The 23,436-nt window shown below is 40.9% G+C and overlaps 1 protein-coding gene across 4 annotated transcripts; it reads left to right on the top strand.

Annotated features, from left to right (window-relative positions):
- Positions 1-9,180: 9,180 nt before the first annotated feature.
- Positions 9,181-21,690, top strand: LOC139638204 (multiple C2 and transmembrane domain-containing protein 1-like). 4 transcript variants are annotated; one of them, XM_071512251.1, is made up of 20 exons: positions 9,181-9,263; positions 9,440-9,582; positions 9,708-9,787; positions 10,322-10,445; positions 12,654-12,692; positions 13,032-13,199; positions 14,028-14,158; positions 14,312-14,498; positions 15,120-15,213; positions 15,391-15,493; positions 15,999-16,101; positions 16,818-16,919; positions 17,015-17,089; positions 17,272-17,391; positions 17,482-17,583; positions 17,902-17,955; positions 18,080-18,189; positions 18,912-19,021; positions 19,108-19,205; positions 19,796-21,690. In XM_071512251.1, exons 1-20 carry the CDS (start codon positions 9,203-9,205, stop codon positions 19,865-19,867), a joined length of 2,076 nt encoding a protein of 691 aa, XP_071368352.1. In that variant the 5' UTR covers positions 9,181-9,202; the 3' UTR covers positions 19,868-21,690. The 4 variants fall into 4 exon arrangements, with proteins under 4 accessions (XP_071368352.1, XP_071368353.1, XP_071368351.1 ...); XM_071512252.1 differs by lacking the exon at positions 12,654-12,692 and having other exon boundaries at positions 13,038-13,199; XM_071512250.1 differs by lacking the exon at positions 12,654-12,692.
- The last annotated feature ends 1,746 nt before the right edge of the window (positions 21,691-23,436 follow it).

Genomic DNA, 23,436 nt, shown 5'->3' with positions numbered 1-23,436 from the left:
TGTGTGTGTGTGTGTTTGTGTGTGTGTGAGAGATTGCATAATGCAAGACGTAATATATAACAATCTGTATTTCTGCCTGTCCCTTATTTATTAAGATTTACCACAGTGGATGCAGTCACAATGTCAATGGATGTTCACATGCAGAAAGAAATGTGAAATACTGATGTGATGTTTGATAATAAAGTACCAAGTTACCAATACTCAATTGTGTGTGTGTTTTTTTTTTTAAATTCCATGGCTGCCTAATTAAGAGTATACCTTGATTTGAGTATGTGCATGTATGTGTATGGGGAAGGAATCCATTCCTCAGGCAAACATTGGTTCTCAAAGTGGGGTCCTGGAGCCATAAGGGATCCTTGAGTGGGATCCAGGGGGTCCTTGGCAAAATTAGGAGTAGTTTCACTATTATTTCACCTCCTAGATTAGAAGATAGCACTATGAGAGAAAGTATAAAAAATTAGGTTTCACTCTCCCTTCCTACAGTATGGACCGTTATATAACTCTGAACAAAATCATATTCAACATCAAAAATCTTTTCAGATGGGTTCCCCTAGTAGGTTTATTCTGTTCAAATAGATGTCTGTGGTCTCATGCATAATAATTTGGAGTCCTTGACATGAAACGGTTATAATCTGTTCACACGGGTTTAACACTCAGGATCCCTGGTGCTAAACCTTTGCTGTTACAACCAAGCTAAACTTCAAAGTTTTGCAGTAAATACACCCATAAAGTCTTTATAGTTGTGTCCACAGTAGCACATGCGCAGTAGGTATGTTGTAAATTTTTAGGGACGTCCGACGGTGACTGATAGTAGCTGCAGGTCGCGGTTAAAAATGGTTAACTGTTGCCTTTGTGTTTTTAGTGCTCAGCAAAATCCAGATGAATAAATTCAGTTTATGCAACTTTGTCGCCAGAGCGCGTGCTCGTCCATCAGCGTGACAAGAACATCGACTCTGTTAGCTTCAGAGTTGCATGCTGGCTTTTCAAAGCAGAGGTGGGAATGGAGAGGAGCGAAGAGGACGAGAATGAGACCTCGTCCCACCAAAACAAGATGTGGAAACAATTTCAAGCCAAAGCCAAACCTCTGCTCAGCCCCAAACTGGGAGCCAGAGGCCCCGACGACAAGAAGGAGCGCGGGCTGTGGATGTTCAAGAAGAAGAAGAGGCAGAACGTTCTGGACCGGGTGATCTCCTCCTCGCAGCCCGACCTCCTCTTCTCGTCTCCGGTGGATTTTGACGCGGAGGCGGCTCACCTCTGCGGCAAAGCGGACGGCAGCGGCTCCGGTCTCAGCCGCGATAAGCTGCAGTTCGTCAAGCACAGGTCCTCCAGCCCGAACAAGCCCACGGTGGCACAACTGGTGCAGTCCCACCACAAGAGCTCTTCGCTCGGGTCCGCGTGCCTGGAGAGGCTGGTGGAGCCAGCGGGCAGCGGCGGGGGCGAAGCGGCAGCTGCGGCAGCAGAAACACAGCTGGAGGGGAAGGATGAGCAACCGGTGAGGAATATATTCAGTATCAAATGGTGGTTTGGCTTTCGGTCGGTGTTTGCAAGGGATGGGCTGTAAATTGGATAATAGAAAAGAGAGCTGCAAGTAGGAACCGTGCAAATAAATACAGTTTCCAGCAGGCAAGTTTCACTGACAAGTGTTATTGTTGCATCCAAGGCCTGACTGTGCATCCTGGGTAGAAACACCTGTATTAGCTGGAAAGAGTGGTCTGAAACAATCAGATAGATAGATAGATAGAGAGATAGATAGATAGATAATGTACAAGGAGAGACAGAATTATATAACCCAGTACAGAAGGCTACTCTGTGTGTTTAGGTAGCCTATATAGATGTGTGTAGGTGTTTTTGGTGGGATAGGAGGAGACTACAGAGAATGGAACATACCTTTGCCTGCAGGGTCACTTGGGTTTCCCTCTGGGGTATGCAGCTGTTTAATACCTGTGCTAACCTGCATAGATCACATACTGGGAGTGGGAAACTTGAGAAAAGTAGGTTAAAACTGGAAGGTGTCGTATTACAGAGTGGAGTCGCCCGGTGTTTACGTCTGAAGGGGACGGATGTATAGCTTTTAATGGGAATAGTTTTCCCACATGTTGCTGCCCTTTGTGCCTGAGCCTATATGCTCATAAACATGTGTGTGTGTGTGTGTGTGGCTCACATGTGTTACAGACACCCAGACACCCAAATATTTCGCTGGTACCTACATGGACCACAATTGTAAGAAAGCTGTCTAAGCTTGTTTTACATTATTCAGTTGTAATTCATTATATAACACTAGATCAATTTGCATAGTGTACTATATTGATGTTCACCACACTCTCCACGCTTTGTCAGATCAATAGGAGCACCTTGTGTAATGGGAGTGTGATTGGTTATTGGAGATGTGAAACTGTGCAGTGGGGCTGACAGGAGCAAAACAAACACAACTCATGTGCTTTAAGGCTTTAAGGCTGACTGTGAGTGTGTTTTCTGGACAAGACAAGCAGCCGCAAGACTGTGCTGAAGAATGTACACCAGATAATGTTGTGTAGATGTATCTGTTACATTGTTTGTCTTTCTGTCAGTGTGTGTGTGTGTGTGTGTGTGTGTGTGCGCGCGTGTGTGTTTGCCACTAAACCACGTGTGAGTTCTGAGAATTTGGGCGTGAATCTTGACACAGCACTTCTTTTTCTCACTATCAGCTCAGCATATTTCCTTGTTAATGTGTTAGTATTTTTGAATAAGCATGTTTGGACAACATGATTGCATAGGAACAACATCAGTGTTCTCTCACAGCAGTCTGTGTGTGTGTGTGTGTGTGTGTGTGTGTGTGTGCATGTCTATGCATAATGTGCTCATTTGTGGTGTGGGGCTTGGTTTCCTAAGAATGTGTTTACTATGTATCATCGTCATTGGTAAGCAAATGTATCCATGATGGAGGTTGGCTAATACTTCATCTCACCCTAGTGGTGTCTCTGAAGCTGATTGCTGATTTTAGGTCAGTTTTTATTATCCTCTCTAATGTTTAAGGTCTGTATTGTAGGATACTAGACTGGTCAGTGTAGACAACAAACAGTGACATATCCAAGACGTATGAGTGAACTGGTTTCTGATTTGACAGACAATACATATAAGCAATATGCAAGACATAAACAATAACAAGAACATGAACCAACCCTCACTTCTATCAACCTATCAATTTCCTGGTTTTAAAGGAAAGGCTGCATTACAGTAAAGTGATGTAATTTTCTGAACTTACCAGACTGTTCTAGCTGTTCTATTATTTGCCTTTACCCACATAGTCATTATATCCACATTACTGATGATTATTTATCAAAAATCTCATTGTGTAAATATTTTGTGAAAGCACCAATAGTCATCCCTACAATATTGTCGCAATATCAATATCAAGGTATTTGGTCAAAAATATTGTGATATTTGATTTTGTCCATATCGCCCAGCCCTATCCGGGTGAATGGTAGCCTTGTTCAGATACTCAATAAAGGGCTTCCAGGTCTTGTCAAAGGATTTACTGGAGCCTGTAAGTGAAAATTTAACCTTTTCAAGTTTGATATGATTTAGGATCTCTGTGACCTTAAGCAACTCTGCCAATCCACTCTCTCCAGTCCTTTCCCCCTTAACTTATCCCTTAGCTCCTATTAATCAGGCCGTCTCCGTTTCAGAGAGATTATAATCAAGCCAACCAGCTTCCTCCTTCCTCCACCTCCCTCCTCCTATCCTGTTCCTCCGTTCATTCAGCTTAGCGTCTTCTTATTCTCCTGGGCGCTCCTGCTTTGCCACTGCTTTGTTCCTTCTCTCTTATAAGATTGGCTTCGAGCTCTCAGAAAGGTTTTGTTGCTCTACCAGCTCTGGTTGCTCTGGTTGCCTGGCATGGAATGGTCCACTGACCTGATGGAAGGATAAGGGGACAAAAGGACCTGTATCTGCAAGAGTGGAGTTTGTCGTTCGTATGTGCCTGGAAGTATCCTTCATGTCTCTACCTTCTCTCTGTTGCCCACTCACCTTCCTCTTCCACGTTTGAACCCCCTCTCCTACCTGCTCTATCCTTCATCCACCCTCTATTCCACCCTTCTCTCTGCCACCTCACCCAGTCTCCATATATCACTCTGTGTCCTCAAACCTGGTTCTCTTTATAAGCCCCGGTGACAGAGTCCCTTCTGGCGGTTCGAGGGTTACTTAGCTGTGCCGCTTGGGATGAGTCCTCTCCCCTGGCCTCCACATGTGGACGCCTGCTGTCGGTGAGCTCATTCACTCTGCTGGTACCTTACATTTCATCTTTCTTCCTAGAGGAGATAACTGGTCAAAGTAGTTATGTGCAATGCTCTTAGTCATTATGTCAAAGCATGTATAGAAGGTAAACAAGTGATCTAAATGTGTAGTATTAGTATATTGGTTGTTAAACTGAAACTAGCCTATAGAAAGTAGCATGAGTAACAGCAAAACCAGTTTGCCTGTTTGCATAAGGATGAGCACTGTCCTCATGACATGGATCCAAATAGTCATGTGTCATGTTTTGGGGCTGAAAAAAAAATGAAGCAATTATTTGCTTTAAATTAATAATTTAAGAGTCTGAAACGATATTTATCAGTGGAAGACGAATTAAAATGAATCTAGCATGACTCGACCAAAATGTATGGGAAAACAGCCTCCTCTATTTCCCACTAGAGTTATTGGCAGGCCAACTAGCTGGGCCAACACCAATCACTGTCCTGGTTTTGAACACTGCCCTGGATTGTGATCAGTGTTAGACTGATATATTGGGCTGCTGATATATTGGGCAAATATTAGCCTTTTATTAAGACAGACAGTGTTGTCCACTATTTTATTTGATTGCATATTTATTGTGTAATTGATCAATACTACACTGGTTGTCTGTGTTGCCCCTTAACCTGGATTGTAATGCAGCTTTTAAATACATTTTTCATTCATTTGAGCTATATACACATGTGGCTGTGATGTGAATGATTGTCATCCAACATAGAACTGTCAGTCTGCGCCATGATGCCTGGTGGCGATTGTGGAGGCGGCCGCACCCTCTTTTGATATCAGGGACTGGCTGCTGGATGCTTTCCTCCCGTAGCCAAACTGCCCCCGCAGTTCACCGCCAACTTCAGTTTGGCTCTTCGCCTAATATCATTGAACCGTTTCCTACATCGGGCAACAGTTCTCCTAGGACCAGAGCAACACAGCAACCAAATGTGTTATCTCCTTCCAGGCTAATTTAATTTGAGATTCTGTGTAGCGGTGCTGTGCCCTGCACCTCCCACACAAGGACATCAGTTTCCTCTAGGGAATAGGCTTCTGTGGCCGATCCGCTCCGGACTGTTCTCTTCATCATGGATTTGTCAAAGCACTGTGGCTCAAAGCCCACTGCTTTTAAAGGGAAGGAAAAGAGGTGATTTGATGGGTTGTGACAACATTAGCCCTACCGCATCTAGTGATAATATATTTATTCCTCCTAATCCCAACTCTAGTGTTTGTTTAGTAAACATCAGCCAGCACACCCTGTGCGGCCAATATTGAATATTGGTGCAAAATATCGGCTATCGGCAGCTTCAATCCAAAAATATTAGTATCACCCTTCAAAACCCATATTGGGGGGGGCGTCCTGGTGGCTCAGTGGTCCCCCTATCGCTCTCCCAAATCATTCCTGTCTCTATTCACTATAGCATATCTAATAAAGGCAAAAATTCCAAAAAACAAACAAAAAAACCCTAATAACCCTAATTGTGATTTGCTGAGGAAATGCAGACCTCACTGGATTTCTTTTCCACTTTCATGCCTTACATTCCTACTGATAAATGATTTCAGATGTGCTGACATCAAAAACAAGTCAAGCTTCACTTGCTAAAAACAAGTGAAACCGTGTGAGTGTCTGGAAGACTGGTACAGTGCTTGAAACAGCCATTCATACCTAGTAACTAGGTTTGTGTTCACCATAAGTTTGGTAGTGGGCTGCTGATACTCACAGTAACCCTCCTGTAACTTTTCTGACATGTTTCTTCATCCTAAATCTTTTAGTTTCAACATGGATGTCCCCAATATTGTGTTTCTCTGTGTTGCACAAGTGTGAAAATCTTTTGTTGTGTAGGCTATGTTAGAAAAGTGTGGTTTTCTGTGTTAAGATCTACTTCCCTCATGTCACTCTTCTCCTCTTTTGGAATGGGGCAGTCTCAGTTATGACATGGTATTGCGGTTTACTACTTTACTTTCCATTCTAGACAGTTTGAGTTCCTTTTATTCACAGTATTGATGTGTATCTATAGTGGCATTAGTATTGATGCTGAGGAGCCCTTGAGGTTCAACCATCATGTGAAGGAGGTGGTCTACTATTGACATGAAGATATACATTACTCCCATGTAATCAGCTCTCTTTAATGGTTTTATTGACTATGATTTAGCCTTCCTCTCCAGGATCTGTAATTTTCACTCTGTCCTGGTTATTTGCTTACTGTCAGACTGAGCGCGAATGTCTGTGGCTTAGAGTCCGGTCACCATGTTGGGTTGGTAACCACACACACACATGGTAGAAATTAGCAAATGCATTTGAGATCTTCAAGAAATAACTTCAAGAGGTTTCAGTGTAGCAAGTCTGTGTTTTGTGGTTGTACTTGTCTTGCCTGTCTTTCTGTCTCTTTCAAACGGGGTCAGTTCTCAGTTTGGGGTCACAGCTTCCTTGACAGATCTCATAAAATGAAGTGTGCGTTGTGAAATGTCAACAGAGGGAGAGAGAAAGAGAGAGAAGGGGTGATGAGTCTGTGATACAGGAGGAGTCGTTCCTTCAGGATGTTATACTAGTGTGACAGAGATGCTTATGTAGCAGAGAAATTAAAGTTATATTACAAAGGCAATAAATCATCACACCCACAAACGGAAATGTCACAAACAATAGCTACGGTTTTCTAAATTCAGACATTTCTAGAGTTTATTTGGAGCTTTGCCTTAACAACATTGATGAAGAAAGGGGGGCAAGTTTGGCTGTATAACACATAAGTCTCCTTAGCTAAATGCACACATGTAAACACAAACACACATACAGGCCTAAAATACATGTGTATCAGTCTGGCTGATGGGATTGTACGTGATCTGAGGCTATTCTCAGCCAGGTACTCTGCTTCCTGATTTAGTGCCACAAGACAGTAAATCTTCTGTAAGCAGCTTGTTAACGCTGGCGGCCTGCTTACACACTCTCCACCACGCAAACTCCCTGACTCAGCCTTGGACTGTGTTTTTGGCAGTTTGGGCTTATGGCACTCATCTATTCACCCCATTCATACCTGCCAAGGCGCTTAGCTTAGACGTAGTGTCATGTTAAAATGCTTTGGTGCTGTGCCACGATGAAGCCATTTAAATGCAATAAACTGATGGTAGACACACCTGTCCATACCTTAACCATCAAGTGGACCCCAGAGGCAAAGAGATACCTCAGAAACGGATAGACCTCAGACACAGATACTGCCTACTAACTCTCTATGTGAGGATGCCTGCCTACCAAAACAGAAAACATTGTAAAGTACATTATAAGTACTCCCTGGCCAGAAGTCAGCTCATTACAGTCATGAGAGCTGCCAAACAACAGTACAGAACTACAATGACTCTGGTACAGGAGTCACTAGCTGAAAGGAAACTCCCTTGCCGCACATTGGCTTGCGGCCTCAACTTCATCTGGACCTCGCCCTCTGTTTTCCGGGAGAAAACACAAAAAGTTTCAGTGCAGTAAAACACCAGGAAAGCTGCGTTTTCAGATGGCTTCCCACCTCGAGGCACATTACACTACTTTCCATTTTTCAGGAACTATGTCTGTGCTCCATAATGCTTGTAACTCATTTCCTGCTTTTCAGCTGGCTCTGTATAACTCCTTCATGGTTCGCCGGTACAATTTACTGATCAAGGACATTCACTATTCCTTTGTTATAGGTGCAACCATGCCATTTAATTTTAATTTAATAGTGACTCAGTGTTTTATGTAGGTTATATTAATAGAATGACATGTAGTCTAGTGGCCATTGTTCGGCTCACACTGTCCCCTTTCAAGAAATTGGCGCTTAAAGTATGAAAGTAGTCACTGGGTCACTGCACTGTAATAGCAAGCTGGCTGTCCTGTTGTTTTTCAGCCAGCTGAAGTCTCTGTTGTTACTCCACAGCCATGTTAGGTAGTCCTCAAGTACAATCACATTATAGAAGTATCGATCATGCCCGGAGTGTCTCTGTAAGTGGGTGTGTGTGTGTTGACAGGATGCAGCATAGTCACACCAACAGAGTGGTTCTCTTGTGTTGTGATTAGATGTTGGAGGGCTGACACTAGCCCTGATTAACCCTGCTGCCTGCTGACACAGTTCAACTTTCTGACCTCCATCGATCTGTTTGCTACAGTCTGAGTGACTAGTATGTGTGTGTGTGTGTGTGTGTGTGTGTGTGGTTTAGAGATAGCGGTAGAGAGAGTGAATATCTTGTAAATCTAATATCTTGGAAATTCCAGAGTTAAGGACTCAGGTGTGTGCAGTTGGAGTTATGAATGAGGCACAAGATCACATCATTTCTTAAATGAGAAATATAATTGTGATTTATCGTAAAGGTGTGTACAGGAAGTCTTACTAAGATTGCTGCCAGAGTTCAGCCTGTTGCAAGACAACCAAATTGCTTTTTAAATTTCTTTCTAACAGCAGGTGATGAAGCAGTGTTACACTGTTATTTGCCACAGTATGTGTATTGGTGTGTATCTTCCGTAACTGCAGTGCCACAGTAGAGGTGATGGCACTGCAGTGGAAGTGAGGTAATACAAGAATAGAGAATATATCAGCTCAAAAACACTCTAGTCGGATCACAGGAAGCTACTCTCGTGTAATTTCCTGTTAGTGGTCACCCCAGGGACAATTCGCCAAGTTGAATTAGACACTTCAGTTTTAGCGGTGTTCAAGCGCGGATACAGACACAGCTGACATAGTGAAAGCCTCGGCAACGGCATACAGCGGCTTTTATTCGTATTGAAATCTTGGAGAATGCTGGTGAGTTTGAGGGTATGGCATGTATATGGATGATAGACTGACTGCTGCAGTTTATTGTACTTGTCTGAATTCAGAGTTTTCAATATATTGTGGTGTTTGTGTGTGTGCTCACATGTGGCTTTGTCTCTTTCCAGGTTATGGGTGCACCTGGCTCCTCGGGGGTTAATCCTGACCGAGCTCTCCCCAGCTCGGAGATGTACAAACTGGATATCGAACTGAAGGGAGGACACAACCTGGCCGTCCGAGACAGAGGAGGTAAAGTTGTTTCCTCTCTTTTTATCCCTTTTCTCCTGACAATTTTAATAATTCTGCATCATTGTCATCATTCTGCATCTTTCAAGCTGCAGTCTCGACACGATGCAGTCAGTCGCTGTGACTCAGAACTTTCTAAATGAAAGTACAGTATGAGAACCTCAGTTTCCTCTTGTCAGGCACCAGCGATCCCTACGTCAAGTTCAAGCTGAGCGGTAAAGAGGTGTTCAGAAGCAAAACCATCCACAAAAACCTCAACCCAGTGTGGGACGAGAGGACTACTCTAATAATGGATAGTCTGATTGAACCGCTATATGTGAAGGTAAGGCTTGGGTATCCCTCCTCCTGCTCACTCACAAGCACACATGCATGCAGAAAGCTTCTCCATACCGATTCTTAATAGACACGGGGGGATTGGTGGTGATTCTTTTTATTGCTCCACCGCAGGTGTTTGACTATGACTTTGGCCTTCAAGATGACTTCATGGGCTCTGCTTACCTCTCCCTAGAGTCTCTAGAACAACAGAGGTACTAAATGTCCTATATCTCTGTCACCCTTTTTGTGTCCCTAAGTTCTCTTGTTAAAGGTAATATGTAAGTTTGTATCTCTCTCTATATCTACACTGCCTGTCAAAAGTTTGGACACACCTGATTGAATGTTCTATGTTTTTCATTCTCTTAAAGCCATTTTGATCTAAAGTCTTATGCTTAAATGCTTGAAATGTGTTTCTCAGACAAATATAAATAGTGAAGTTGATTCCTATGTATGAATTTCTTTGCCTTTCCATTGAGGCAAAGGGCAGCTACTTTAAAGAATCTAAAGTATAAGATCATTTTGATTTATTTAACACTTTTTTGGTCACTGCATAATTCCATTTGTGCTATTTCATAGGTTTTACGTCTTATATGTTATTCTAAAAATGTGGAAAATAGTAAAAAAGTGGTGTCCCCAAAGTGGACGACACCAATGTTTTTAAGCATTGAAAGGTGTCCTTACCTCACAGTGGAGCACTGATGAGAAAATCCTGCACAAAAGTCCTAGCTCTCCTCTGTGTAACGCAGGACAATACCTGTCACTCTGGTGCTGACGGACCACCACCACCCTGAGCAGGACCTGGGCACCCTGGAGCTGGCTGTCACCCTCACCCCAAAAGACAGTCCCATAGAGGAAACCAGAGACTCGACGGTAGGCTCGCAACTACACTTCCTCTTCTCTCTCTCTTTCTCTCTCTTTCAATATGAATAAATAACTAGTACATAACAATAAGTGTTTAACACCGAAGAAAAAAAATGAGTTCTAGTAAACAAAACTAAGTGATTTAGAAAGAGAAAATCAGTATAGTCTCTCTCTCTCTGTCGCTCTCTCTTTCTCTCTCACACACACACACACTGAAGCTGACTGAATGGCACTCTACCATTCACTATCAGTCTACACCCACTCACCCACCCACACAAACACAGACAGACACACACACAAATTGTTAGTACAAGTCACTTTCTCGCCCATTACTCTATGAATTTTAGTTTTAGAGGTTGATGATGAGTCTTTGTGCTGCGTGTGTGTTTCCAACAGCAAAAAGAGGTTAAGACCTATCGATGGAAACCCTATGCGAATAAAGTGAGTCCAGCGGTGCTTATAGCCCCCATAGTAGCTTCCCATAGCTTAGCCCTGACTGACCTTTCCTACTTAGCCTCCTAGCTTAGTAAATAGCTTTTTCCTCATCAGTTGCCCTAGATAGCAAATGTCTAATGGACAGAGTCAGATTTCTCATGATTTGCGAGATTTGCAAGATTTGCTTTACCTCTGCCAGGTGTTTTGCATCAGCATTAAGGATATCATTGCTGTATACCTCCAACTAGTTTTTATTTTTATATAATTTTCTGGGTAACTGTAGCTGGGTTTTCCTAGAGTTTCAGCATTTTATAACCGCTGGATGGGCACAGTACACAGCAATGATAGCTGATGTCAGCCTGCCTTTTACTACAGCAGTACTCCTCCTTATGAATAAAATACAAATCAACATGAATTATAGAAACTACTTGCAATGTGTCCTTCTGCCACTGGTCTCCTAGTGGCACTGATCCAAAAAGCTAAAACTACAAATATTTCATGCTGATTTTTATTTCATTTCAGTTTTTGAATAAATGTTACTTTGAGTTTAGTTTCAGTTTTTCACATCTGCTGCAGTATTTGTTTTTATTTCAGTCTACTGGCAAGTTTTCTATCTTAATTTTGTTCAGTTAATTACAACATAAATCAGTATTTATTAATATCAGAGGTATTAGAGGGTGGCTGGATGTTTTCGACACTATTTTATTCTGGGGAAAATGTATCCTCAGCAGTAAGATATTAAATTCAGCCTGACTCTATAATGTATGATTTAGTATATGAATTAAACATAGGCCTAGTCTAAGCCTCTACTGCACTCCAGTCAGGGAGGGGGGCAGGGGGTGGGACAGGGATCTTTGTTTATATGAATGAGAAAGAAAGAGGGAGAGAGATAGAAAAGAGGAATAAAGATGAGAGAGAGTCAACAAACAACAACAACAGGCAAACAGCGATGGGAGAGAGGAACAAGAGAGAAGAAAAAGATGAAAGTGATGGTAAAGCTAATGAGCACACAGTAGTGGGTCCATGTTGAATTAATTATGAATATTCAGCACCCTTAGTGTGCATTTTTCAGTTATAATCTTATTTCAGATGCTTTATTCATGGAGCCTAATTGCACTTCACCAACTTTGCATTGTGTAATGCCACTCCATGTAGAAGTATACCTGCCCTGTAGCCTCTCCCAGTGGTTTAAAAGAAAGCCTGCAATACTGCTGACATCCATCTCATTTTGCAGTGTAGGAAAGAAAATTTAGATTTTTCTGATTTTGTCTGAACTAGAGCTGAACAATTAATCAAAAAAAGAATCGAAATTGCAATATGAACTTCTGCAATTTCCAAATTGCAGAGGCTGAAATTAATTGCTTAAGAGAAGAGAGCATCCAAAATGGACTAAACAAGGTATTTTAGTGTTATTTTAATATGAATCAAGTACAATATTGGAAAAAAACATTCATCACACTCAGTAAATCCTGCACACTATCTACTTTTTTTTTTTTTTTAACAAAATCACTTTTCTTTAAACTATTTTAAAGTTATAAAAAATGTATGTAAGAATGTAAGAAAAACCTGTGATGATATGAATTGCAGTTTAAATTGCAATTGCAATATTCTGTCAAATAATCGCAATTAGATTTTTTGTCAATATCATTAAGCCCTAGTCTGAACCACTAATTTTGTAGTTCTCCTCTTAAACCATTGTCTAAACCTGCTATAGCCCTTCCCTCCACACACATCTATAGTCAAAACTGTTAGTTGAAATAATGTATATTAATGTATGTTTAGACCATGCTGCTCAGGAGGTCTTGGAAACGATCCACCAAGGTAAATGACTGACACCATCAACCCTGTGCTGCTTTCTGCCATCCGACCACATGGTGTCTGTGTGTGCCATAGTAGCTCTCCATCTGCTGACCTTATGCCTTTATGCCAATCACCTTTCTGTCAGTGTTTCTCCATCTTGTGCTCACTGTGCCCCCCTCGCTCCACTCATTCTTCACTGTCAAATAGATATCATATGTGCTGCATATCGATATCCACAGTTGTTGATGGTTGTGGTTTGTTGTTGTTATAATTTCCCACTGGCTGTGACAAGCATGTTGTCCTGTTCCTGCTATATGATATGTACAACTTAGTGTGTGTGTGTGTCTGTGTGTGTAACAGCAGCAGCAGTCGCTGCGTCTCTCAGAGCTGCATCGGAAAGCCCAGCTTTGGCGAGGGATCGTCAGCATCGCTCTAATCGAGGGTCGGGACCTCATTCCCATGGACCCCAACGGCCTCAGTGACCCCTATGCCAAGTTCAGACTGGGACACCAGAAGTACAGGAGTAAGGTATGCTGGTTTGTTTGTTACTGGCAGACAGAGGAGAGACATTTAGTTAGAGGAGATGACTTCTTTAAGATGGTCAGTTGGTCTTTTGTATCACTGATACCTTGGTATAATTACCATAAACAAATGAGACCATGGTTGAGAAGATTGGTAGCCTCTGTCTCCTGCTACCGGTGGTATTAATGTTAGTATTTCTCAAAAATATGACAGATAAGAATGAAGAAGGATAAGAGCTAATAACAACCCTTGATAACAGCAAATAATCCATTTGCACAAGAAGAACAGCACCCTCCTGCTGTTTTGTGCTGTGAAACTATCCAGTAAATTTCCAGCCAAGTCTGACCCACTGGCACACAATGTAAAGATTTCAGTATAGTAGAAACAAAATCAAACTTGAGAGAAATCGCTGCAACTTGAGGTCTGTTTGTTTAATGACTCTCCACGCCAGATGGACTCTTTATAGTCCCTGCTTGCATGGTCATTTTTGATCACAAGCTGGCCTGTGCAAACACACCAAATTTTGATTTCATTTCTACTATACTGCTGCCTTAAAATGCAGTGTAGAGGCTGCCAGTCTTCTTGGTGATGGTCTTGTCTGTTTACAGTAATTATACTCATGTCTCCAGATTAATCTGGTAATGATTTATTGATGTTGAAATGTTACACATAGCACCTTTAAGCAAAAGACATGAATCCATACACTGGTATAAAGCTCCGGAATAGAAAATGTATTCACTTTCACAACAACATTTCAGCCCTAATTGGGTCTTGGTCACACTGCCTGCTGTTTAAGTTGTGTGTGTGTGTGTGTGTGTGTGTGTGTGTGAGCAGACCATGCCAAAGACCCTGAGTCCGCAGTGGAGGGAGCAGTTTGACCTGCATCTATATGAAGAGACGGGAGGAGTGTTGGAAATCACAGTGTGGGACAAAGACACGGGGAGGAGAGACGACTTCATCGGACGGTCAGTTGGTCTTTTGTGTGTATGTATATGCCTGATTCTCTGTCTGCATACATGTGTCCTTTCGCTGCATTTTCAATGTAATATTGATAGTAAACTTTATCATCATTCATCATTAGCTAATGGCGTGCACTGTGTATTTGCAATGTTTTTCAGGTGCCTGCTGGACCTCTCCACTCTGGCCAAGGAGCACACTCATCGTCTGGAGCTGCCGTTGGAGGAGTCCCGGGGCTCGGTGGTGCTCCTGGTCACCCTGACCGCCTCCTCCCACGTCTCCATATCAGATCTGTCGGTCACGCCGCTGGACGACCCCGACGAACGCAGGGAGATCCTCAAACGATACGTAAGCAGCACTGTTAATGCTACTGATACGACTGTTTTTTTCTTTTTAAATGCACAGTGGGCAATCAGATTTGAATCCCTCCCCAGTGCGTCTTGAGTGCATTTCCACCTGGATTTTTATGTGGAGAAGTGCGATCAGATTGCTGTTCCAATCACTCAAGACGCATTTTAATGCCAGGTATAAATGGGATGTATATCTATTTCTATATCTACTGTATATCTATATCGATATCTGTTTCAACATCTGCTCTGTTTCAATATCTATATCTATGTACTGACGTGCAATGATGCATGACCAAGGACAGTTTCCATTGTATTGTGGGCTTTCCAAACATTATCAGTGCCATTGACTGTACGCATGTGATCAGCAGAGCATGCAAGAACACATTTATAAGAGGAAAAGACAACATTCATTTGATTTGTGATGCAGACATGGATATAACAAGTGTCTGCACAAAGTTTAAATGCAATGAGTACTGCAGTTGGAGAGTGGCTTGTCTTATCATATAGAGTCACGCTTATTTTTTGACATAGAAAAAATGCTTTCAGAGACTTCTCATAGGCAAAAACCCTAAGCCTCACACAAAAACTTTCTGTTTTCCTCCCCCGTGTCCTTTTCCAGAGTGTGCTGAAGTCTCTCTCTAACCTGCGAGATGTGGGCATGGTGCAGATCAAGGTGATGAGAGCTGAAGGACTGATGGCTGCAGATGTCACTGGTAAACAACCAGCACAGAAATCCTCCCTCTGACTCATCATGCCTCCCTCTCTCCTATCTCTCCCTGTCCTGTTTCTCTCTTACACACACACACAAACCGTATACTCACTGCGATCCATTATATTTGTGTGTTTTATGTTATTACCCAAATGTCCTGTGATTTCCAATGGTTCCCTAGGTAAGAGTGATCCTTTCTGTGTGGTGGAGCTGAATAATGACAGACTGCAGACACATACTGTTTACAAGAACCTCAATCCAGAGTGGAACAAAGTCTTCACCTTGTGAGTGGCCCATCACTCTCCATTAGTCTATTTCAGTGTTTCATCTCTTTTTCTCCATAATGTATAAAACCTATTATTCTCTTTTCCCTCTCACATAACTCCTTTTTTTGTCTTTCTTTCCAGAGGTTTATATCAATGATTTTCACTGTTGTCATGAACTAGGGTTTGGCCAATATCGGTTTTTGAATACAGATATATATTTTTTTATTGTTAATATTTTGTGTTGATATTCAACATCTTTCATTTCATTTTTATTCCTCCCAGAATGTTATTCTCATCAGGGTGGGAAAGCCTCTGAAACAACCTTTAGACCATCATGGACACAAAAATCCCATCTATTCAATGATAGGGGGAAAAAAACATTGCAGGTTTTACAGGCTGTTTTCATGTGGTCAGAAAGGAGCTTCCATCATATCAGAGGTGGATGACACCGACTGGAAGATATCCTGTTATTCATCTCCTCTTTTTCAAATTGTTTCTCTCTCTCTCTCCTCCTTTCCATTAGTAATGTGAAAGACATTCACTCCGTTTTGGAGGTGACAGTGTTTGATGAGGATAGAGACAGGAGTGCGGATTTCCTGGGAAAGGTGGCCATCCCCTTATTAAATGTAAGTGTGTGTGTGTGTTTGTGTGTGTGTGTGTGTGTGTAAGAGAGAGTGTGTGTTTGTGTCCATTTAAATATCTGCAGGTATTTCCTAAAAAAAAAACTCATCTAAATTTATGGCTTTAAAAGGTAAGTTTTTTTCAGTTTCATTTTGATGTAAATATGAAATTAAATAGAGGTATTTACACATTATATACATTTAGTGATATCCAGTCAAGGCTGAGGCAAACAAAATACAAAAAATATGCATGAATTGTGCATTTTCACCAAAAGATGTGAATGGGACCGGCAGTAGTGTTAGTTTTATTTTCTGATGCTGTATTACATTACTTGCACTTAGAGTTCATAATACAATACATGTCCGTTTGATCCACATACATGTCCAGTCTTTAATCAATACAGGACAGGGTTAATACTATGGGAAAATATAGGATTTTTTTTTTTTCATCTGCTTTAATAAACACAGTTGGACTTTGTGGCTCCAGACATTTAATTGAATTGTGTCATTTTATTCTTATACTGGCCATTTATAGTTTTAGAACTTAATTTAGCTATGTTCAGTCGGTAATAGGCCTTACTGTATTTTGGTAGTTAAATTGGTATTAAATTGAATTCCAGGTAGCATTAAAATGGGCAGAAAATTGCAAGATAGAGTACAAAGAAGTACAAAATAGAAGTACAAAATAAACCATTCGTTCTGTCTTTCTTACTCTCTGTCAGATCTGTAATGGAGAGCAAAAGGGGTACATGTTAAAAAACAAGGGGCTGACCGGACCAACCAAGGGAGCCATTTACCTGGAAATGGAAGTCATCTACAACACTGTGGGTGTCACTCTGTCTCTGGACTGATGGCGTGAAGTTTTCCCATCTTCTTCCCTTAGACTAGAGTCTCTCTAACGGTGTGTTTTTCTCCTCAGGTCAAGGCTGCTTTGAAGACCGTGGTTCCTGCAGAGCAGAAGTACATCGAAGAAGAGCCAAAAGTCTCCAAGCATGTATGTTTATGTGTATTAATGATTACTATGATGTTGATGAGGATAAAATGTGTATTAATAAATATGCTTTATATCTAAATATATATAAACACAATGTTATAAAAACTATAGAAAGCATGTATGCAGTATGATATAGTGAAACCATTATTAAAACCTCATGATCTGTACTTTGTCTCCTTCAGTTGCTCCAGCAGAACTTCAACCGTGTGAAGCGGTGCATCATGGTCCTCATTAACTATGGGACATATATCAACAGCTGCTTTGAATGGGAATCTGCACAGAGGAGCATCATCTCCTTTGTGGTATGACACACACTGACACACACACACACACACACACACAGTCACATTTTCTTGAATCCCACTGAGTGTTTGACCCTTCCTCTCTCTCAGCTGTTTGTGGTGGTTGTGTGGAACTTCGAGCTGTACATGCTGCCGCTGGCCCTGCTGCTGCTGCTGGTCTGGAACTACTTCTTCACCTCCAGCAGGGACATAGCAGACATGGTGAGAAACCTATTGGAGACTTCAGTGGGGAAGGATGACGTGTATATGTGTGGGTGTACATTTTGGTTAGTGTATCATGTAAGTCAGTGGTTCTTAACCCAAGAGTCTGCAGGTTTTCAGTCCAACCAAACACTACAGCAGCTGATTTCACTGATCAGTTGCTCCTCTCTTATTGAAGGCGGTAATACATGAAATCAGTGTGTGTGTGTGTGTGTGTGTGTGTGTGTGTGTGTGTGTGTGTGTGTGTGTGTGTGTGCATTTTAAACAGTGTATCAATTAAATGTGCATTGCCCCTTTTTCTTGCTGCAGTCAATGGAGGCCATGTTTGAATGGGAAGATGAGGACGAGGACAAAGATGACAAGGTAGTGTAATAGTAAAGACTTGATATTTCTCTGGGTCTACATACATACATAATGTTGGCGGGTATATTGTATTGCATGGCAAAACATTGATCTTTCCCTTATTCTTTCTGTTTTGACTTGCCAGGACTCTGAGCGCAAGGGATTCATGGATAAACTGTACGCCATCCAGGATGTGTTCATCAGCGTGCAGAACGCTCTGGATGAGGCAGCTTCATACGGAGAGAGGATAAAGAAGTGGGTGTCACACTGGTCGCAAGTTATATTAAGGATTTCACTGACTATTCAGATTGTATGTTAGCTTATACTCCTCTGCCTCTTTTCCCTTTTTGCTTTCAGAAATCTTTGCTTAAAAGGTGCCACATGTAGCATTTTTAAACATCAATATATCATTGTCATAGTGATAATGATACCTTGGCACAAAGGTGTGACCAAGTCAACTTTGCTCGAGTCCCAAGTCAGTCTCAAGTCTTGAGGCACAAGTCTAAAGTCAAGTCCCAAGTCTAAATGTAGAACAGCAAGTCAAGTCAGAACAAATCAAGAGTCCAGTATTAATTTAATATCTTAAAGAAAACGAAATATCTAGGACCTTTCAATGCAATATGGTTTTAATAGGATAAAAACTTGGTAAGAGCATCATGAGTTTGATTTCTAGAATCAGTTTCAACTTCAATAAATTCAATCATTCCAGACAAATTCAGAAAACAGAATTTAAATTCAGTCGTCTGCTGGAACAAATCTCATCACTTTCAATCTGAGTCATTTACACAAACACAAGATCTCAAGTCAACCTTTTCATGTCATCAAAGTACAAGTCAAAGTCAAGTCCCAAGTCAGCAGAACCCAAGTCAAGTCTCAAGCAGTTAAAACTGTGATTGCTACATTCCCAGGATTGGATCACTAGATTTGCTTGTGCTCTCTCTCTCTCTCTCTCTCTCTCTCTCTCTCTCCCCCTGCAGCACAGCTAACTGGACCGTGCCTTTTCTAACCTGGTTGGCGATCACTGCCCTATGTGTGGCCACAGTTCTCCTTTACCTCGTCCCCCTTCGATACCTTGTACTCGCATGGGGTGAGTCCTGATGTTACACCGACAGGCGATTCCACCAACAGCATGGACTGTATTTGCACACACTAAAATGACATCTTCTTCCTTAGGTGTGAATAAGTTCACAAAGAAGCTCCGCGACCCGTACATGATCGACAACAACGAGCTTCTGGACTTTCTCTCCAGAGCGCCCTCTGATGTTCAAGTGGTAAGTCACTTCAGAACGTAGGCCTCCGGGCTTTCTTATGATGAACAGAAAACTTGATTAGTGGTTTTGTGAACAAGTGTCAATATATATATATATCCCCCATATTCAATCAGCGGACCACAGTCCAGATCTGGACCTGACAAAGGATCTGTAAGGACCCAACAGTGTTCCACTGATAATTGCCAAAATGATGTATTCCTGGAAGCAAATCACTGGTTTAACATAATATTGTAATAGCCAAATATTCAACTTTACTAATCATAAAATGTAAATAATTGTAAGTTTTCAATTATGCTGATAATCCAGACCTTTGTTATCTATCTATCTATCTATCTATCTATCTATCCATCTATCTATCTATCTATCTATCTATCTATCTATCTATCTATTTATCTATCTATCTATCTATCTATCTATCTATTTATCTATCTATCTATCTATCTATCTCTCTGTCTATATCTAGGTGGTATGTGCTTACGATGAATGGGAATCTGTCATCATACTTTCATTTCTGGCGTGTGTGTGTGTGTGTGTGTGTGTGTGTGTGTTTGTGTGTCTGCCTGACTCACTCTGTGTGTGTTGTTGGACAGATGCAGTACCATGAGCTGAAGCTGGATCCAGGACAAAGCCCAACCAAACGCAAGAGGACAAACCCAAGTTAGACACACAAGCACTTAAAGAGTCATTTCCCCAAGCTGGAGTTTGTATCTCCGGTCGACTGAACAATAACCCCTCTGTAAACAACCTCCCGACTGTAAACAATGTAAACAATGTTATTTATACATGTTATTTATATATTTTTTTATTATTATGAGCAGTTTTTGCTGTTTAGTTTTGTTTTTGTTTTTTAAGATGCTAGTTGCATAGCAGGAATGCACACATATGGCTGATTTCTTTTTTAAATATTGTGAAGAGAACCTTATGGAAAAAAGTTGTTGACATTTTTTTTTTTTTTTTCTTAATTACAACACCCCACACAGGCTTCCCCTGCCTCAAGCACCGCAACTAAATAATCAGCTCTGACAGTAACATTTGAATAAATGTGTGGATGAATCTAAAATTATAAGTGATAATAATGTATGCAATGAATGTATATATTTACAAAGAGCATGCATGTGCTATGTTGTGCTACTGGTGCATGAAAACTTGGTGTTTTTTTTACCTTGAAATGAAAGTTTATTTTAATTTCATGGATTGTCGGTGTCAATAAGAAAGGTTTACCAGTTATTACTGTCACTGTTATGCCATATATGAAAGTATATACACATATACACTCATCAATATACAGTATAATACCTTGGATATGACATACATGTGAGATGAGATGAAATTCACACCTTCGCAAGCTCCTGAATGTCATACTTATTAACTTGTCCTTTATATGTTTGGTAGAAATTCATAGCATCAATCATTTTTCTTTCTGGGTGCCATTAAAGAAATAGTAAGCAAATTAATCCAATTGAAACAAAGGTCTGAATAGCCTTCATATCAGATTTTTCTGTTGGTTTTTTTATTTTATATTCTAAAAACACTTTTAAAGGGGCCTAAATCCCCTCTAAAATGACTTCTGTTTGAAGGTATGGAGTTTATATCTAACAGCAGTGTGCTTGTATGAACATCTGCAGGTTTGTCACTTATTCTTTCAGTCCTTCAAGAAAAAAACATCATCACACAAACACCGTCATTTTATCTGGGTTCTCATTAGAGCACAAGATAATTAAAAATAACCCGCAGACCACTGCACTTTCTTTTTTTTTTGTCTTTTTTTTTTTGTCTTTTTAGATCATCTCAACCTTTAGGCTGGATGTAGATGAAACTCTCTTCTAGTTTCTTCTACATCCAGTTTCTCTAATTCCTTGCTCTTTGGGCAAAATGTGAGGCTCCGGCAGTGTTCATGTTATTTGTTTAATCAGAGTTACTAGTTATGACTGTTACTGTTATGCCATGTATAGTTTTCAATATGTAATATCTTGGATATTTCATACAAGGATGGTTGAAGATGAGACAAAATGAAATCTGTCTGAAATTCCTGCATGTCTTGCTCTCTTAAATGTAAGCTGTCATTTTTATGCGTCAGAATGTTTTGCATGATTCTGAACATATATGCAAGTGCATTTATGTATATTACTGAATACTGTATGAGTAGTTCATCTAATATGTCTGTTGCATGTGTGTCACATCCAGAACCCAGTGAGCTGTTGTTACACCGAGTCGTTTCATGTAAACTTTGGCTTTTCGCAGTGAAGATCAAAGGGGATGGGAGAGAGTGGGAGGGGGGGGGTAATATAAAAGAATGGAAAGTATTCTCTGCACCAAATCATAATTTCCATAATTTTGCATATTCATTTTTCTATTCCAGTCGCACCATTGTTGTTTGTTGATTGTTTGATTACTGCAATTGTAAAGGCACCAAATGTAGGACTTGATTCTGTAATTCCTGCTAAATATCTATCTGAGAAAAGCTGATAAAACTTTATTTATACACAGATCCAAATGGGCCTCTGTGCTTGATATTTTCTTTTCTTTTTAGAGTCTTGTTCAACTATTATATTCCACAGCACTTGTCCAATCCCAGCCTGCTTTATGTCCACATACACACTGTGATGCAAATATTCCAATACTGACACACCTGCTGGCTAGGGGCTTCCCTTCCTAAAATGCTTCATCTGTCTGTGGTGGCACTCCTTTTTCAAATGGCCATATTTACCACAAAAGAGACAGAGAGCAGTTCTGTGTGAGAGTCTCTGTCTCTATACAGTGGGGCTGAATAATAATGAACTTTTGGTTTGGTCCCTTGTTGCTGGGATGCTTGAGTTTGCATTTTCATCAGTTCAGTGGCTGCCATAGTCTTACTCTTTCTGCATGATGTACAGCAGTGCATGTTGTTCCCATGCCATGATCTTGTATATGGGATTGGTCAATTTCATCACCTTTCCTAAATCTGGGTTTAAAGAGTAACTAAAACCCAAACCCAAATCTGTGGTGAAGCCTGACACCTAATGGTGAAAAGTAGGGTACTGAAATGGCCATTTGCTATTGGCTATTTGGTGAGAGGTGATGTCACCTTCTATAGAGTACAACAGGTGGTGACATAACCTGGCACAAAGATCAGCCGATAGCAGATTGCCAGTGCATTACCCTTCTTTTCACCATTAGGTGTCAGGCTTCACCACAGATTTGGGTTTAGGGTTCAGTTACTACTTAAGCTCTCTAGAGCCCTGTCTATTTTTCTAGGTGTGCTATTCATAGGATCCATACCAGACTGTTTATCAAACCCTTCAGAAAACATTTGCATGGATTCAGCAGCTGTTTCCTTTGGACCCAGAGTTAGGGCAAATATAGCATTCCAATCTGCTCTGACGCAAGAAGCTTGAGCCTTCAACAGCAACCAGTAGGACTATGTGTACACATTTTTCTGCTTTATTACGCAAGTTGTTCATTTGATGCTGGCCTTTTTGACCATTCTCTACCGCTAATCCACTTCCCAAACCCTCTGACTCTTGCTTTTTCTCACTTTCTTTTGCTTTCATCTCTGTTCTTAGATGCTGGCTGGTCCATTTTACATGCATCAGTCTAACCACCAACATAAAGTCCTCTGCCTGTACCACAACACAGTTACAACCTTTCTGAAACAAAACCACTAACACAAAATGCAAAACCCCACAAATCACTGGCAAAATGAAACATTTCATTCAAAACCATTTTATCTCTTTTCAAAATGTTATTTTGCAATAAAATGACACACAACCATCAAATGAATACATGTTTCTAACAACTGATGCGCTTAACGGAAAACACTATTATGAATATCTCATCAGTAGGCTTATGCCTTTTGCATGTTCAGAAGTAGACTCATGCACAGTAGCCTGTTGTAAAAGACTGTTACAGTAATGTATATATACTCAAATATTGTTACACCCAAATACTTTATTTCAATCACAAATACTTTATTTCAACACTTGAATTTGTGTTGGATATGTGAAGTGTTCTACATACAAAACACAATGCAGTAGGCGAAAAACAGAAAAAGAAAAAGAAAAAAAATGAGGCTGCATCCTGCCTCGTATTTGGGTCTGACCACAGCTCCTCATCTACATCACAAGCCATGTTCACACAGACTGGTCATCTCTCAGTTCTGCAGAAGATCCAGAAACATGATGTGATTGGTTATGGTATAAGAATATCTCTATTTTTCAATATGAAATGACACATTACTGTAACATTGGCCCAC

The sequence above is a fragment of the Centroberyx affinis genome, unplaced genomic scaffold (assembly GCF_046629955.1).
Source record: "Centroberyx affinis isolate AG114_WGS23_722 - 3 ecotype Tasmania unplaced genomic scaffold, CSIRO-AGI_Caff_v1 ptg006199l_1, whole genome shotgun sequence".
NCBI lineage: Eukaryota > Metazoa > Chordata > Actinopteri > Beryciformes > Berycidae > Centroberyx > Centroberyx affinis.
Note: the sequence above shows the minus strand (reverse complement) of the source record. Positions and strands in the feature narration are given on the sequence as shown.